Raw genomic sequence first — 18623 nt, 5'->3', positions numbered from 1 at the left:
CTTCTGGATTGATTACCTTCTGAGAGATTGCATTGAGGAATGCACATAGCTTCACAATGGCTACTCGAACATTTTCCGGCAGGAGCCCCCTCAAAGCAATCGGAAGCAATTGCGTCATAATCACGTGGCAGTCGTGAGACTTCAGGTTTTGAAACTTTTTCTCCGCCATGTTTATTATTCCCTTTATATTGGACGAGAATCCAGACGGGACCTTCATACTGCTCAGGCATTCAAAAAAGATGACCTTCTCTTCTTTGGTCAGAGCGTAGCTGGCACGACCTTGAAACCATTCCGGATGCCGGTCATCAGGGTCTTTCAAACGTTGCTGGTCCTGCCGTACATCCTTTGTATCATTTGTCTTCCCATACACGCCCAAGAAGCTTAGGAGGTTCACGCAAATATTCTTCGTAACATGCATCACGTCGATTGCAGAGCGGACTTCTAGGACTTTCCAATATTCTAGCTCCCAGAATATAGATTTCTTCTTCCACATGGCTGCGTGCCCGTCAGCTCCCTTCGGAACTGATTGTCCGCCAGGACCCTTTCCAAAGATGACTTTCAAATCCTTGACCATATCAAATATCTCAGCACCAGTGCGTTCCGCAGGCTTCGGCCGGTGATCTGCCTTGCCGTTGTAATGCTTGCCTTTCTTTCTTACTGGATGAATTTTCGGAAGAAATCGACGATGCCCAAGGTACACGTTCTTCTTACAATTTGGCAAATGTACACTTTCAGTCTCATGTAAGCAGTGCGTGCATGCATTGTATCCCTTATTTGACAGTCCCGAAAGGTTACTAAGAGCAGGCCAATCGTTGATGGTTACGAAAAGCAATGCTCGTAGGTCAAATTCCTCTTCTTTGTGCTCATCCCACACACGGACACCAGGTCTGCCCCACAGCTGTAAAAGTTCATCAACTAATGGCCTTAGGTACACATCGATGTCGTTGCCGGGTTGCTTCGGACCTTGGATGAGCACTGGCATCATAATGAACTTCCGCTTCATGCACAACCAAGGAGGAAGGTTGTAGATGCATAGAGTCACGGGCAGTGCTATGGCTGGAGCTCTGCTCGCCAAAAGGATTCATGCCATCCGTACTTAGACCAAATCTTATGTTCCTTGCGTCAGCTGCAAAATCTTTGAACTCTCTGTCGATCTTTCTCCATTGCGTTCCATCTGCGGGGTGTCTCAACTCCCCGTCCGACTTACGGTCCTCTTTGTGCCATGGCAACAACTTGGCATGCTCTTTGTTCCTGAACAGACGTTTCAACCGTGGTATTATAGGAGCATACCACATCACCTTGGCGGGAACCCTCTTCCTGGGTTTCTCGCCCTCAACATCATCACCAGGGTTATCGCCTCTGATCTTATAACGCAATGCAGTGCATACCGGGCATTCATTCAAATTCTCGTATTCACCGCGGTAGAGGATACAGTCGTTGATGCATGCATGTATCTTCAGAACCTCTAAACCTAGAGGGCAGACAACCTTCTTTGCTTCGTACGTACTGGCGGGCAACTCGTTATTCTTTGGAAACATATTCTTCAACATTTTCAGCAAGTTTTCAAATGCCGAGTCAGCTACACCTGCCTGTGCCTTCCATTTCAGCAAATCCAGTGTGCAGCCCAGCTTTTTCAGACCATCATCGCATCCGGGGTACAGCGACTTTCTGTGATCCTCTAACATGCGATCCAAATTCTCCCTCTCCTTTTCAGTTTCGCAGCGTCTCCGTGCATCAGCAATGGTCCGACCAAGATCATCAACGGTCTCATCACGTGCCTCTTCTTCACCTTCACCTTCCCCTTCACCTTCCCCTTCACCTTCAGCATCCTCCATGAAAGTATCACCGAAATGAGCAAGATAGCTTTCATCGATGAAATCATCTCCTTCTTCATCTTCTTCCATTATAACTCCTCTTTCTCCATGCTTGGTCCAACAATTATAGCTTGGCATGAAACCGTGCCGAAGCAGGTGCAGGTGAACTTCTCTTGAGGAAGAGTAACCCTTCTGATTCTTACAGTCAACACATGGACAGATAACAAAACCCTTCTGCTTGTTCGCATTAGCCACTACGAGGAAATCTTTTAAACCCGTAGTGAACTCACCGGAGAGTCGGTTACCGTATATCCATTGCCGATTCATCTGCATTATTATAATAGTATAAAATATATAATTAACCATCATGCATTTGTTAAACTAACTAACTATAAACAATAGAAATTAAACAATAAACTACACACATGCATATTTTATCAATGACACATATGAAAGGTTCAACTTGCTAACCGCGATCGAGGAGGAAAAAATAAATGAGGAAGTTCAAGTGTGGCTCCGACACTTCATATCATGTTTGTTTCATGCTCTTGGGGCATTTCATCAAACACTTTGTGTGCATAAGAGGAGCCAAAAGCAAACCTAACACCCCCTTGTGAAGTTTGTGAAGAGAAGTGGCACCAAATGGCTAAGTGAGTGTGCTGAACTGGTATATATAGGGGAGGAGCTTTAGTCGCGGTTGGCCTGGCCAACCGCGACTAAAGGCCTTCGGGCACCTTTAGTCGCGGTTGGCCTGGCCAACCGCGACTAAAGCCCCTCACGTGCACCAGCTGGCCACCGAGCGCCCTGGGCCCAGGCCTTTGGTCGCGGTTCGCCTGCCGAACCGCGACTAAAGACTTCATTAGTCGCGGTTCCTACAGTTTCACGACTAATGGGGCTGGACGGAAGCCTCTTTTTCTACCAGTGGTTCATCGTTAAATTCAACCACAAAAGAAGATGCTAGGAACGACGTTACTCGTCTTTGTCAGAAAATCTATGAAGTTTACATAGATAGCCGTTGGGGCGATGAGCGAGGTTTCCGGGCGACCGTTGGGGCGACCTGGAGGGCGATTCTGGCCGATCGCCTCGTCGCCAGTCGACGGTCTGTCTACGGATACCGACGAGTCATCCGATTCCGGCGAGGATGCAGAGGTTGAGGTTGGGGAGATCCATGGCGAGGCTTTTGGTCCGGGGCAGGAGTATTTTGTGGATACTCCTGAGTCTGATCCTAGGCGGAACCTCGATGAACCCTCCTCGAGGATGAAGAGAAGATTGCAGAAAAGGATAGAGCAGCAGCGGATAGCTCTTTTGCTGCAGGATTCGTCACTGTCATCGGTAAGCACTGATGTTTCTTTTGCAGGTGATTTCAAGAGAAGTCCGGCTGCCAAGATCAGAGCTCGAGAAAGATTGAAAATACCAATAATGGAACCATCAGTTTTCAACTTGGAAGATGAGCTTGAGGCGTTGGCTTGGACTCTTGTTACTCATCGTCGATCATCGTCGATCTATCCGGGGATCATCGGCGTTCGTCGGTCGGAGGTTTCAAATTTACCTAGATCCTATGATAGCCATACGGGCTTACATGGGTTCAATCCAAATATGGGCCATACGGGCCCTAAGGAAATCCCGGCCGGATACGGCTTGCGTGGAATTTTCGGATTCACGTGGAGGCAGTCCAGTAGAGACGCGACTAGGGTTCCTCTTTCTCGCGGCCAGGAAGACTGGCGCCGACGTTCTTGTCTCGCCATGGCGAATCGCGGTGGTAGAGGTGATGGTCAAGGCGGAGGTCCAAGGCAGTTTGTTAGTGGAGGAGATCCTGGTGCAGGTCCTAGTGGTTTTGCTGGCCGGGGGAATTTCCAACAAGGAGGCCACCAAGGTTTTGGAGATCCAAGGAGTGGTGGTGGACGTGGCTACCAGGGAAACTTCAACAACAACTTCAATAACCAGGCAAGCTTTAACAACCAGGGGAACTACAATAATCAGGGTAACTTCAACAATTTCAATGGTTTCCAACGTGGAGTGCAGTCAGGTGGTTTCGGAGATTTTCACCCAGGCAATGGTGGTGCTGATGAGTTCTATGGCGGAGGTAATGGTTATCCCGGATACCGTAATCGTCGCCGATATGAGTTCAGAGGAAATAGGCCAGGGGGAGGAACAGGCGCTGGACGAACTGGTGATAGGAATAGGAACAATGATAGTCAACTTCAAGAGGCTCTCGATCGGCCTGTGGTGCAGCAGATGGCTGGTGCCACGGTCAATGTGCAGCAGCAGCAACCACCTGCTGTGGTTCAGCGCTCTCAGGCGGGTGCGGTCATTTTCCAGCCTAAGAAGATCAACGCCAAGACTGCAGCGGGTCAGCAGCCACCTGGTAAAACTGTGCAGCAAAAGGCCGTTGAACAAAAGGAGGATGGTGTTGGGTCTGCAGTTTTGGGAGGAAATGGAGGGCTGGCTAAGCAGACCAAGAAGAAACACAAAGATCCAGATAAAGTGAAGTGTTTTCGTTGCGACGTTGTTGGCCATTTTTCTATTGATTGCACGGCTGAAATATGTGACTTCTGTGAGTCCCCTGATCATGCTAATAAGGATTGTCATCTTCATTCAGCGCCTAAGCCATTATTGTCTGTTTACGGTTATGGACAAGAGGAGCTAGTTTTCATGGAGGTTCAGCCGATGCCTTCTTTTCGACCCAAGTGTGACAATGGGATAATGGGGAGGATTACAGTCACAGGAGGAAATCTTACGGTGGACAAAATTGTTGAACGCCTTAGGTGGATTGTGGACGATACTTTTCAGTGGTATGTTCAACCTCTAGGAAACAATGTGACACAATTTCCAAATAAGGTGGAGTTAGCAAGGGCTACTAGTATTGGTCTTTTCCAAGTAAAAGGGACGGCTTGTTCTATGGAATTTACTGAATGGAAATCGGCTACTAAACCAACTAGGCGGTTGGAAGAGGTTTGGGTTTTAATATCTGGAGTACCTGATGATTTGCTGCGAAATTACTTGACTCTATGGGGTCTGGGTGGTCTGATTGGGAAGACAAAGGAGGTCGACATGGCATACACTCGATGCCATGGGGTTGTGAGATCTTTGGTGAAGGTAGTAGATATCTCTCTTATACCTTATCAGAAAGAACTTTGGCATGAGGATGAGTGCTATGTCCTAACTTTTGAACTAGAAGAGTATGATATGGCAATTGACAGTGAGGAGCCTAAGGATGATTCCAATAAGGATGATGGAACAGATGGTGCTGATAAGAACGGCAAGGATTCTCAGTCTGATTCCACTTTAGATAAGTCTAAAAGTGACAAATCTGATGAAAAACAAACTGATGGGCCGACGAAGAATAAGAGTGGTGGTGTGATCATTAGTGCTCCTGGTGCACGTACGGTGCCAATGGACACATCTATTTCTTTTGGTTCATTTTCCAGAGACAAAACTATCTCACCACTTGCTACTGAGCATGTTTCACCATCAGCGCGCCGACAGCTGTTTCAGTCTCCCTCTTCACCTCTGAATGTTTCTAGTGTGGGTGCTTTAGGGAGTACAAAAAATTCTTCAGATACATCCGAGAAGGTTGCTGATTGTACTGTGAGAGATGCTGCCGGCTGATGCCACTTTTGAAAAGGCGAAAGTTGCATCTCCGTTTGGTAAGGACAAGGCTGTTGGCGGCATTGTTGCCCCGTCACAGGTAGCTGCAGTAGCAGAGACATCTGGGGTTGCAGCAATAGGTGCTTATACACTGGGTGTCCCGATCTCCGCCGCTTCTGAAATATCTCAAGAGCAAGCTGTCGCGCCAGGCGCTTCTGCCTTGGGTGAGGGCATAGGGATGGCGTCAGATGGCAAGCTTTCGGTACCATTTGTTGTGCCTAAAGTTGCAGCTTCTCCGAGATCATCTTCGATGGTCCACAAGGGGCCGGGCAAGAACTTTAATTCTGATGGAGTTTCTTATGGTAATTCTATTTCCAACACTTTCTCTTCTATTCCATACGGGAGTGATGAATTTTTTGGAACCTTATTGCCTTCTTCTTCTATGTTAGCTAATGCAACGAAGAAATCTATAATACCTACTAGGGAGGAGCTTCTCTCTTTTGGGGGTATATCTGAAGCGTCAATTAATGGGATACGTTCTAGTGATCGTCTTCGCGCTCAGCCGAATTCAGATGACACTCAGATGGCAAGGGCGATGCATCTAGCTCAGCAGCGTAATAATCAAGGTAATATCTCAACATCAAAGCTATCGGTTAATTCTCTTCCCGATGTTGTGATTTTATCGCGGGCCAATAAGTTAGGGGCCTCCTTTGGAAATTCTGCTAATGAAGTAGCGGCATCTATTAAAAACCTTAAAGATGTTGAAAATGAAAGAGAGCTTACAATCTTAGTGCGTAACAAAAAAATAGGTGAGGATGATCCTCATAATCTGTTTGTATCTAAGGTTTCGGGTCTTTGTGAGGACTTAATCGAAGATGTTGAGATGGGGTTGGATGATCATACGGATCAAGTTTGCCAAGAGGTAAAATCCAGCCGGGTGTGTAGGAAGAAGCCTATTAAAGTTGAAAAAGCTAAGGTGAGACGTAGTACAAGAATCAGTAAGAATCAGAAGCAAAAATCATAAAATGAAAGCTTTGATTTGGAATAGTGAGGGTTTGCGGGATACATGTAAGCACCTCTTTATCAAAGAGACTATAAGAGAACAAAAATTAGATATCGTTGCCTTTTTGGAGACAGGGAGATCTAACTTTGCGACTTCTTTCTTAAGAGATTTAGCAGGAGGATGCAATTTTGTTTGGTTTTGTCTACCGCCTCAGGGGAGGTCCGGCGGTATTCTTGTTGGGGTTAATACTGAGGCTCTCATTGTCAGAAACGTTGACGTTGGTGAGTTTTGTGTTAAGATTCATCTGTGTTCTAAAATGGATGGTTTTGAATGGTCCTTCATAGCAGTATACGGCGCTGCTCAGGATGCTCAGAAACCACCTTTTCTTGCGGAGCTTGTTCGTATGTGTGAGAAACAAACTTTGCCTATACTCATCGGAGGTGATTTCAACATTATCAGATCTCCGCACGAAAAGAATAATAACAATTATAATGCCTGCTGGCCTTTTGTTTTTAATGCGATTATAGAAAGCCATAATCTCAGAGAAATCGTACTCACTGGGAGACAATACACGTGGGCGAGTAGAAGACAAATCCCGACATATGAGAAGCTAGACCGAGTGCTAGCTAGTGTTGATTGGGAGCAGAAATTTCCTCTTGTATCAGTTCTAGCACCCGCACGCTCGGGCTCTGATCATACTCCTCTCCTTATTGACTCAGGGGAACAAGCTCACCTTGGTAATAAGGCACAATTTTCTTTTGAACTATCAAGGCTTCGGGAGGGTGGTTTCCATGAAATGATTAAGAGAGAATGGAATGCATTTGTGTCGGGTAGCAGCCCAATTGAAATTTGGCAAAATAAAATCAGACACTTAAGACGTTTCTTAAGAGGTTGGGCAAAGAATCGAAGTGGGGCTTATAAAAAAGAAAAGGAGAGGCTACTTTCTCTTATCGATGAGCTTGACATAAAGGCGGAAACAATTCCCCTTCTGGCAGCCGAGCGGGATGTTTTACGTAATGCTAATGATAGTCTGGCTAAACTCCGAAGGGAGGAAGAAGCCAAATGGGCTCAGAGAGCAAAGGTCAAACATGTGCAAGAAGGTGGAAACAATACGAAATATTTTCATCTAATTGCAAACGGAAAACATAGAAAAAGAAAATATTTCAATTAGAGCAAGACGAAGGGACAATCGTAGGCGAGGAAAATCTCAAAGTCTTTATCACAGAGTATTATAAGAAACTTTTTGGAGAGCCGAGTAGAAACAATTTTACTATGAGAGAAGATAGGACCGAGGATATACCTCATCTCTCTCATGAGGAAAATTCTATTCTCATAGCTGGGTTCACTGATGAAGAAGTTTTTGAAGCTATTTCTCAGATGGAACACAATAAAGCTCATGGACCAGACGGGTTCCCAGCTGAGTTTTATAAACAATTCTGGGAAACTATTAAACTTGATCTAATAAATATTTTTGCGCAATTGCAGCAAGGTGATCTCCAGTTATGTAAGCTTAACTTTGGGGTCATTACCTTACTTCCTAAGAAGGAAGATGCCGTTCAGATTCAGCATTATAGGCCTATTTGCGTACTAAATGTAAGTTTTAAGATATTCACAAAGGTAGGTACTAATAGAATAACTGGGATCGCACACAAAGTTATTAATCCTACGCAATCTGCTTTCATGCCTGGACGACATATACTTGAAGGAGTAGTCGTTTTGCATGAGACCATTCATGAACTTCATAGGAAGAAAATGGATGGCGTCCTTTTCAAAATTGATTTTGAGAAGGCTTATGACAAAGTTAAATGGCCTTTTCTTCAACAAGCTATGCGCATGAAAGGTTTTGCACCTAAATGGTGTGATTTAGTTGGTTTTGTTCAGGGAGGGTCAGTGGGAGTAAAGGTCAATGATGATATTGGCTATTATTTCCAAACTAGGAAGGGGCTGAGGCAAGGAGATCCTCTCTCTCCTATCCTTTTCAACATCGTGGTCGATATGCTGGCTATCCTAATTGCAAGGGCTAAAGAGGATAGTCAAGTTGGTAGTCTCATCCCACATCTAGTTGAGGGGGGGGGTCTCCATTCTACAATATGCAGATGATACCATTCTTTTCATGGAACATGACTTTCAAAAGGCGGTCAACATGAAATTAATTCTATGCATATTTGAGCAATTATCAGGCCTTCAAGATTAACTTTCATAAAAGTGAAATTTTCTGTTTTGGAAAGGCTAAGGACCATGAGGACCAGTATAAGCAAATCTTTTGTTGTGAAGCTGGTTCTCTTCCCTTTAGTTACTTGGGTATTCCAATACATTATAGAAAACTTCTCAACAAGGAATGGAATCCAGTGGAGAACCGCTTTGAGCGAAAGTTAGGTTGCTGGCAAAGCAAGTTACTCTCATACGGAGACAGACTAGTGCTTATTAATTCCATCCTTACTAGTCTGCCGATGTTTATGCTATCTTTTTTAGAAATACCTAAAGGGGTAAGAAAAAGATTAGATTTCTATAGGTCATGATTCTTTCGGCAGAATGATGAGCATAAGCGTAAATATCGGCTCACTAAATGGAACATTATTTGTCGACCTAAAGACCAAGGGGGTCTCGGGGTGGAGGTGTTAGATATCAAAAATAAATGCTTACTCAGTAAGTGGTTGTTTAAGCTCTTAAATGAGGAAGGGGTTTGGCAGGAGCTGTTGCATAACAAATATCTCCGAACTCAAACTCTGTCACAAGTGACAGCTAAACCCACCGACTCTCCTTTTTGGAAAGGACTTATGGGAGTTAAAGACGAGTTTTTTTCCTGGGGTTCCTTTAAGGTTGGAAATGGTCAAAGTACTCGCTTTTGGGAGGACATATGGTTAGGTGATAGGCCTTTAGCTGAACAATACCCTTCATTATATAGCATTGTACGCCGGAGAAACGTTCTGGTATCGGATGTCTTAACAGGTAATCCGCTGAATATCGAATTCAGGAGGACTTTATTGAATGATAGAATTGAGGTTTGGCTAATATTGCTCCATCGCTTAATTACGGTTAACTTGTCGGATGATCAAGATGTTTTTGTTTGGAAGTTAACATCTTCTGGTCTTTTTTTGGTTAAATCCATGTATGCGAATATGATGAACGGTCATACGGTTTTCTTACGTAGATATATTTGGAAAATAAAGGTGCCACTGAAGATTAGGATCTTCATGTGGTTTCTCTACAACAATGATTCTTACGAAGGATAACCTTGCTAAAAGAAACTGGAATGGATGTAAAAAGTGTGTATTCTGTGATGCTAATGAATCAATAAACCATTTATTTTTTGATTGTCCCTTCGCAACCTTATTTGGAGAACCATTCAATATACTTTTAATGTTCCTCCACCAGCTAATGTTACAAATATGTTTGAAAATTGGCTAAATGGAGTGGAGAAAAAATCAAAGGAACAAATACGTAGGGGTATTTGTGTTTTGATGTGGGCTATTTGGAATTGTCGTAATGATATGGTTTTTAACAAAAGCACAAACTCTCATTTTCTACAAGTTATCCGAGTGGTTACACATTGGATCCACGAGTGGTCTTATCTTCTACCGGAGTCTCAACGTGCACATATGGATTCTGGGTGTACCCGTCTGGAGACGGTCGCTCGGGATATCTACAACCAGGGTGGTTGGCAGCTCAATAGAAGATTACAACATGCATAAGAGTCACATCCTTTTTGTTTTTCTATGGTTAATTTTTATGTACACCTTGTATGATCCATGAGTTGTATGACACTAGTGAAAAATAGGCCTAATGTCACGGGCCGTAAGACCCTTTTATCCCGGCCGGCCACCCGGGACAAGGGAGGCGGGACAAAAGGTCCAGCCTTTTGTCCCGGCCCGGTTACCAGCCGGGACATAAAGTCCACCACGTGGCTGCGATGTAGGTGTTTAGGCTGGAGGACCATATGTCCCGGCTCGTAACAAAAATCGGGACAAAAGTTTTTTTTCTTTTTGTATTTATCTTTTTTCATTTTCGTTTTTTTGTTTTTCTTTAATCTTTACTCTTTACTCTCTCACTTGGACCATTGTTAATGGTAATTACAAATAATTCATATTCAAATTTTAGACTTGGTCACTTCTCGGTCGGTCACCCATCCTCACACTACTCCACCCTCAGCACGCTTAACTTCTCGGTTCTTTCCTGCCGTGCTCCCGCGAATGTGGTTGTACCTTGTTGTCAATACTATCATACGATAATAATATAGCATTCCAATGTGAGAAATTTAAAAATCTTTAAATCTTTAAATCGCAAGTGGACAAATAACATATGCATAACTATTAGAAAAGTGTGAGGAATTTGAATATGGAATAATTTTATTTTTATTCCTTTATTAATATTATTATCAAATAATATTTGCATTATTCATATAATATTGCCAAATAATTAATATGTTTCAATCTTTAAACTGCAAGTGGACAAATAACGTATGCATAACTATTAGAAAAGTGTGAGGAATTTGAATATGGAATAATTTTATTTTTATTACTTTATTAATATTATTATCAAATAATATTTGCATTATTCATATAATATTGCCAAATAATTAATATCTTTCAATCTTTAAACCGCAAGTGGACAAATAACATATGCATAACTATTAGAAAAGTGTGAGTAATTTGAATATGGAATACTTTTATTTTTATTCCTTTATTAATATTATTATCAAATAATATTTGCATTATTCATACAATTTTGCCAAATAATTAATATCTTTCAATCTTTAAACCGCAAGTGGACAAATAACATATGCATAACTATTAGAAAAGTGTGAGGAATTTGAATATGGAATAATTTTATTTTTATTCCTTTATTAATATTATTATCAAATAATATTTGCATTATTCATATAATATTGCCAAATAATTAATATCTTTCAATCTTTAAACCGCAAGTGGACAAATAACATATGCATAACTATTAGAAAAGTGCGAGGAATTTGAATATGGAATAATTTTATTTTTATTCCTTTATTAATATTATTATCGGCATTCATATGGAATATTATTAGCCCCTCCACAGAATTTGATGTTCTTGTCCGCAAGGAAATCGATGAGCATTTGTGGCACTTCATCGGCATGCATACTATGGAACGCCAGAGTGTGTTGCGCGACGGAGAGTTGCAGGACGGTGGCGCGTTGGTTACCCTTGCGAGGGTCGGTGAACTCGGAGTCCAAGCCCACGACCTTCAAACACAAAAAAAAACACCATTGGAATTTTGGATGCTTTTATATGCATGATATCTCTAAATTTTAAGCCATGGAAAACTAACCTTGATTTCCGCGGCGTCGAGGAAATCCCTCCTAACGGCGCGGATCCACCTCTCCACCCTCTTCGCACGGAGGGTGTACGTGATCTTAAAATTCATCTTCTCCATGACATTATAGTAGATTTCAGATCGAGGGAAGTCGAGGGCGCGCGCGAGCTTGACCATTTCGGGTTCCATGAGGGTTGGCCGGGGCTAATGGTGCAGTTTTGGTGGCTATGGAGATCTGAGGAAGAACAAGGCATATATATAGGGGAGAGGGAGGTGAAAAGGCGCCGGTCATGGCGCCGGCGGCGATGCAAATTCCGCGCCGGCGATCTTCTCTCTGTTTCCGTGTGCAGTAATGGAGACGATCGATTTCCACGCGCGCGGGAACGAACCGTCGGACCTTATGTCCCGGCCCATGTCTCCAGCCGGGACATAAGGGGTGCCGGCAGAATTTGAATGGCCTCAGACCCTTTTGTCCCGGTCGGAGCCTCGAACCGGGACAAAAGGCCCAAGACCCGCGACAAAAGGCCCCCTGGCTTCTCGGTGATTTGGGGGCGACGTGGCCAGCCTATTTGTCCCGGCTCCAGACTGGGCCGGGACAAATGGCCTAGACGGAAGCCCAGTTTTCTACTAGTGTGAATCTTGAATTTTGAAACGATGAAATAAAACAGCTTTGTGCATCGATTGATGCAGAGGCTGGGGAGATACCCCCATTTCGAAAAAAAATAGATAATCAGGCAAGTCATCAAGTTTATTTCTTTCTATTCTGTACTTGTAATTAGTTGTGATTTCAAGGGTGACAACCGCGTGCTCAAATTAATATGAAAAATGCTACTTCTATGTTGCGTTTTGTACTTGCCACTTGCAGTTCCGAATCCTATTCCTAATTAGTTTATGCCAAGATACATTTCTTAAGTTTCTATCTAGGACATGGTGGTTGCAAGGTCCAATGTTTCCTTAGGATGATAATGCTATTTAATATCAATTTATCTTGCTGAATACTGGCAGCAAATGGACCAAATTTAGGTTGTTTTGTGTATACTGCACAGGAGAAGTAGCATATCAAGTTCTCAACATTGCATCTCTATTTCATACATTTCGCAAGCCCAACGTATTATAGTATGCTTGGCATGAGATGCATAAAAAATCTGCTACCAATTATATGAACAATATGCTGCTCCCACTGGACGTTCGCTTTATCTGCGGCCCCGGTGGGCTGCATAGGGGGTTTGGAGACAGTTTCCAACCTGCAATTTATGCGCCTCGGTATTACCTCACTAGTTGCGTCGTTGCCTCAAGCCAAAGATAGTTCGATTGGCCTTGAGGAACTTTAAGAGTAGTTTTGAAATGTTAACGTAGAACAATGGTGTAATATCTAAAATACAGTGAAAGATGAAGGGTTATGATGTGGAAGTTGCAGTTGATCGAAATTTGTGTTGCATTGTAATAGTTTTTCCTTTTCCAAGTGAGTTCTAGCTCTATCAGACGTTTTAATTCCATCCCACATATACATATGTACTTTTATCAGGTTACGGTGGGTGAAGGGGAAGTCACAAAAATCATGCCTGTTCACTTTAAAGATTGGTTAGCAAAGGAATTGGAATATCTTCATATGCGTGCCTTTTGTACTAGGCCAGAGCATTTTCCAAAGCATGTTGTGTGGAAATGGGAGGTTTGTTTTCTTGTATTTCTTTTTTTGACAATCAATACCACATATATTTATAGTAATATGGTAGAGATACATGAACTGACTTCAACGATTACAAAATAAAGTCTAAAAGATAGTAGCAAATCTTCGAGGTTTTCAAATTCTTTCTTCTTCCAGAACATAATCTTGTACTCTTCTGAAGGCAGCCAAAGATCGATAACGAACCATATACCTGTAAATACCGACGAAAGTTCTCCCATAATGTTTTGAGCCGCAATGCCAAGGCTGCGTGCACGCACGCAACCATTAAAGCAGTCATTCAACATCGGCAAGAGTACCAACACCAATATGTCAGGAAATAACAACCGACTAGCTTTGTCGTCATCGATGGAGAGCCGAGAGTACGAATCACCATTGTCGAGGACGTAGCAGCCGGGACAAAAACTGCGAGGATAATCCTCCTCGCGGCAGCAACGACAAAAGATCCAAAATCGATCTGGCGAAGCAAGATCTGAAGGCCCATACCTAGAAAATTGTAATCGTTCAACACCACCATTGACGCCGGGAAGAAGATCTCGTCGCCGAACGAAAGGCCGAAGATCACTTATTGCAGACGATGCCATCTCCATGGAGGAGAAACCAACAAGAAGACGGCTACCAAAATCCTAACATAATCTAATAAAAACAATACTTTTATTGGAAACTCCTCGCATAGATCGGGTTCCCCACTCCTCCCGACGCCGGCGAAGCCGACCGGAGGAGGGGCACTACGGGAAAATCAGGCGCTGCCGTGCAGCATATCATTGCCGTGAGGCACCGCAAGGCAAAGACTTCTTTGCCGTGCGCCGCAAGAGGCACGCACGGCAAAGAATATGTGCACGGCAAAGTTACAGGGTGGCGCACGGCAAAGATACAGAGCACGGCAACCTCACCCGTGCCGCACGGCAACGTCCCCTCGCACGGGAAAGTCCCTCAAACGCGCACGGCAAAGAAACCATGACGGCAAAGCCAACAGAGGCCGCACGGCAAAGAAACTGTGCTCGGCAAAGGACTGGGACATTGCCGTGGGCTTCCCTTTGCCGTGCGGCCAGATAAAATGCACGGCAAAGACGCCTTTGCCGTGCACTCCTTCTTTGCCGTGCGCAATACTTCATTTTATTTGTTTTTCTTTCTATTTTATTTCATCTAATACTTATATTTATTTTTTTATTAGTTTTACTTTTTGATGACTATTCATTAGTGTTACTTAAGACAATGTGCAATACAAAATTACTCTCCATGTTCATCCCCCCACATATATCAGGGTTCCGGTGCTCCGGCGGCCGTCCCCCTCCTTCCCCCAAAAACAGCGGGACGGCGGGTCTACCCCCGTAGATTTCTCCGCGCGAGGGTGCACAATGTACTTTTTCATTCTTTTAGGTTTGTTAGGGTTAGGTTTTAGGTCCAGTTGCAAGTTTTGGTGGCATTCCGGTAATCCGGGGGTCATTCCCCCTAAAAACGGCTGTCTGTGGGCCTCGGATGGTCTACCCCCTAGATTTCTCCGCGCGAGGTTCCACCAATATACCTTTTCATAGGTTTAGGTTTGTTTAGTCCATGGACATATGGAAAACCATGTGTGGCACCCTTTGGCACAGTCTAGCCCCCGATATACCCGCGGCGGGACACTTCACCGTACACGTCCAGGAATCTGTCAAGTGTTATCGCCCGAAGGTGAGGGATGTCAGACCGGGGATCCATGCCATGCACCATTTGGTGAATCACACCTTGCACCACACTTTGACACATATCATCGGCCCACATGCAAGATTTGGTGGGGTTCCGGTGTTCCGGCGGTCGTTCTCCCCCTCCTCCCCCCAAAACAGCGGAACGTGTGCCCCGGCGGGTCTACCCCCTAGATTTCTCCGCGCGAGGGTGCACCAATGTACTTTTTCATTCTTTTAGGTTTGTTTAGGACATATACACATGGAGAACCAAGATTGGGACCCTTTGGCACATACACCCGCAGCTCGAGCCATTATCACACGATCGACGGTGTGCCTGATCTACTGGTTAGGGTTCGGCGTAGGGTTAGGGCTTGGGTCTAGGGTTTAGGGGAGCTACTTTTGCACAATTACACCTTGCACCACACTTTGACACATAGCATAGGCCCACATGCAAGATTTGGTGGGGTTCCGGTGCTCCGGCGGTCGTTGTCCCCCTCCTCCCCCCAAAACAGCGGAACGTGTGCCCCGGCGGGTCTACCCCCCTAGATTTCTCCGCGCGAGGGTGCACCAATGTACTTTTTCATTGTTTTAGGTTTGTTTAGGACATATACACATGGAGAACCAAGATTGGGACCCTTTGTCACAGTCTAGCCCCCGATATACCCGCGGCGGGACACTTCACCGTACACGTCCAGGAATCTGTTAAGTGTTATCGCCCGAAGGTGAGGGATGTCAGACCGGGGATCCATGCCATGCACCATTTGGTGAATCACACCCTGCACCACACTTTGACACATATCATAGGCCCACATGCAAGATTTGGTGGGGTTCCGGTGTTCCGGCGGTCGTTCTCCCCCTCCTCCCCCCCAAAACAGCGAAACGTGTGCCCCGGTGGGTCTACCCCCCTAGATTTCTCCGCGCGAGGGTGCACCAATATACTTTTTCATTCTTTTAGGTTTGTTTAGGACATATACACATGGAGAACCAAGATTGGGACCCTTTGGCACATACACCCGCAGCTCAAGCCATTATCACACGATCGATGGTGTGCCTGATCTACTGGTTAGGGTTCGGCGTAGGGTCTAGGGTTTAGGGGAGCTACTTTTGCACAATTACACCTTGAACCACACTTTGACACATAGCATAGGCCCACATGCAATATTTGGTGGGGTTCCGGTGCTCCGGCGGTCGTTCTCCCCCTCCTCCCCCCAAAACAGCGGAACGTGTGCCCCGGCGGGTCTACCCCCCTAGATTTCTCCGCGCGAGGGTGCACCAATGTACTTTTTAATTCTTTTAGGTTTTTTTAGGACATATACACATGGAGAACCAAGATTGGGACCCTTTGGCACAGTCTAGCCCCCGATATACCCGCGGCGGGACACTTCACCGTACACGTCCAGGAATCTGTTAAGTGTTATCGCCCGAAGGTGAGGGATGTCAGACCGGGGATCCATGCCATGCACCATTTGGTGAATCACACCTTGCACCACACTTTGACACATATCATAGGCCCACATGCAAGATTTGGTGGGGTTCCGGTGTTCCGGCGGTCGTTCTCCCCCTCCTCCCCCCAAAACAGCGGAACGTGTGCCCCGGCGGGTCTACCCCCCTAGATTTCTCCGCGCGAGGGTGCACCAATGTACTTTTTCATTCTTTTAGGTTTGTTTAGGACATATACACATGGAGAACCAAGATTGGGACCCTTTGGCACATACACCCGCAGCTCGAGCCATTATCACACGATTGACGGTGTGCCTGATCTACTGGTTAGGGTTCGGCGTAGGGTTAGGGCTAGGGTCTAGGGTTTAGGGGAGCTACTTTTGCACAATTACACCTTGCACCACACTTTGACACATAGCATAGGCCCACATGCAAGATTTGGTGGGGTTCCGGTGCTCCGGCGGTCGTTCTCCCCCTCCTCCCCCCAAAACAGCGGAATGTGTGCCCCGGCGGGTCTAACCCCCTAGATTTCTCCGCGCGAGGGTGCACCAATGTACTTTTTCATTGTTTTAGGTTTGTTTAGGACATATACACATGGAGAACCAAGATTGGGACCCTTTGGCACAGTCTAGCCCCCGATATACCCGCGGCGGGACACTTCACCGTACACGTCCAGGAATCTGTTAAGTGTTATCGCCCAAAGGTGAGGGATGTCAGACCGGGGATCCATGCCATGCACCATTTGATGAATCACACCTTGCACCACACTTTGACACATATCATAGGCCCACATGCAAGATTTGGTGGGGTTTCGGTGTTCCGGCGGTCGTTCTCCCCCTCCTCCCCCCAAAACAGCGGAACGTGTGCCCCGGCGGGTCTACCCCCCTAGATTTCTCCGCGCGAGGGTGCACCAATGTACTTTTTCATTCTTTTAGGTTTGTTTAGGACATATACACATGGAGAACCAAGATTGGGACCCTTTGGCACATACACCCGCAGCTCGAGCCATTATCACACGATCGACGGTGTGCCTGATCTACTGGTTAGGGTTCGGCGTAGGGTTAGGGCTAGGGTCTAGGGTTTAGGGGAGCTACTTTTGCACAATTACACCTTGAACCACACTTTGACACATAGCATAGGCCCACATGCAAGATTTGGTGGGGTTCCGGTGCTCCGGCGGTCGTTCTCCCCCTCCTCCCCCCAAAACAGCGGAACGTGTGCCCCGGCGGGTCTACCCCCCTAGATTTCTCCGCGCGAGGGTGCACCAATGTACTTTTTCATTGTTTTAGGTTTGTTTAGGACATATACACATGGAGAACCAATATTGGGACCCTTTGGCACAGTCTAGCCCCCGATATACCCGCGGCGGGACACTTCACCGTACACGTCCAGGAATCTGTTAAGTGTTATCGCCCGAAGGTGAGGGATGTCAGACCGGGGATCCATGCCATGCACCATTTGGTGAATCACACCTTTCACCACACTTTGACACATATCATAGGCCCACATGCAAGATTTGGTGGGGTTCCGGTGTTCCGGCGGTCGTTCTCCCCCTCCTCCCCCCAAAACAGCGGAACGTGTGCCCCGGCGGGTCTACCCCCATAGATTTCTCCGCGCGAGGGTGCACGAATGTACTTTTTCATTCTTTTAGGTTTGTTTAGGACATATACACATGGAGAACCAAGATTAGGACCCTTTGGCACATACACCCGCAGCTCGAGCCATTATCACACGATCGACGGTGTGCCTGATCTACTGGTTAGGGTTCGGCGTAGGGTTAGGGCTAGGGTCTAGGGTTTAGGGGAGCTACTTTTGCACAATTACACCTTGCACCACACTTTGACACATAGCATAGGCCCACGTGCAAGATTTGGTGGGGTTCCGGTGCTCCGGCGGTCGTTCTCCCCCTCCTCCCCCCAAAACAGCGGAACGTGTGCCCCGGCGGGTCTACCCCCTAGATTTCTCCGCGCGAGGGTGCACCAATGTACTTTTTCATTGTTTTAGGTTTGTTTAGGACATATACACATGGAGAACCAAGATTGGGACCCTTTGGCACAGTCTAGCCCCCGATATACCCGCGGCGGGACACTTCACCGTACACGTCCAGGAATCTGTTAAGTGTTATAGCCCGAAGGTGAGGGAT

At 45.6% G+C, this 18623-nt stretch overlaps 1 protein-coding gene across 1 annotated transcript; it reads right to left on the bottom strand.

Moving 5' to 3' along the window:
- Positions 1 to 11417: 11417 nt before the first annotated feature.
- LOC127319761 (uncharacterized) lies at positions 11418 to 11869 on the bottom strand. The gene is made up of 2 exons (XM_051349740.1): positions 11708 to 11869; positions 11418 to 11621 (listed from the first exon to the last, which is right to left on the bottom strand). The coding sequence occupies exons 1-2, from the start codon at positions 11867 to 11869 to the stop codon at positions 11418 to 11420; spliced, it is 366 nt and encodes a 121-aa protein (XP_051205700.1).
- Positions 11870 to 18623: the final 6754 nt, after the last annotated feature.

Source organism: Lolium perenne, chromosome 5 (assembly GCF_019359855.2).
Source record: "Lolium perenne isolate Kyuss_39 chromosome 5, Kyuss_2.0, whole genome shotgun sequence".
In the NCBI taxonomy this organism is placed as follows: Eukaryota; Viridiplantae; Streptophyta; class Magnoliopsida; order Poales; family Poaceae; genus Lolium; species Lolium perenne.
Note: the sequence above shows the minus strand (reverse complement) of the source record. Positions and strands in the feature narration are given on the sequence as shown.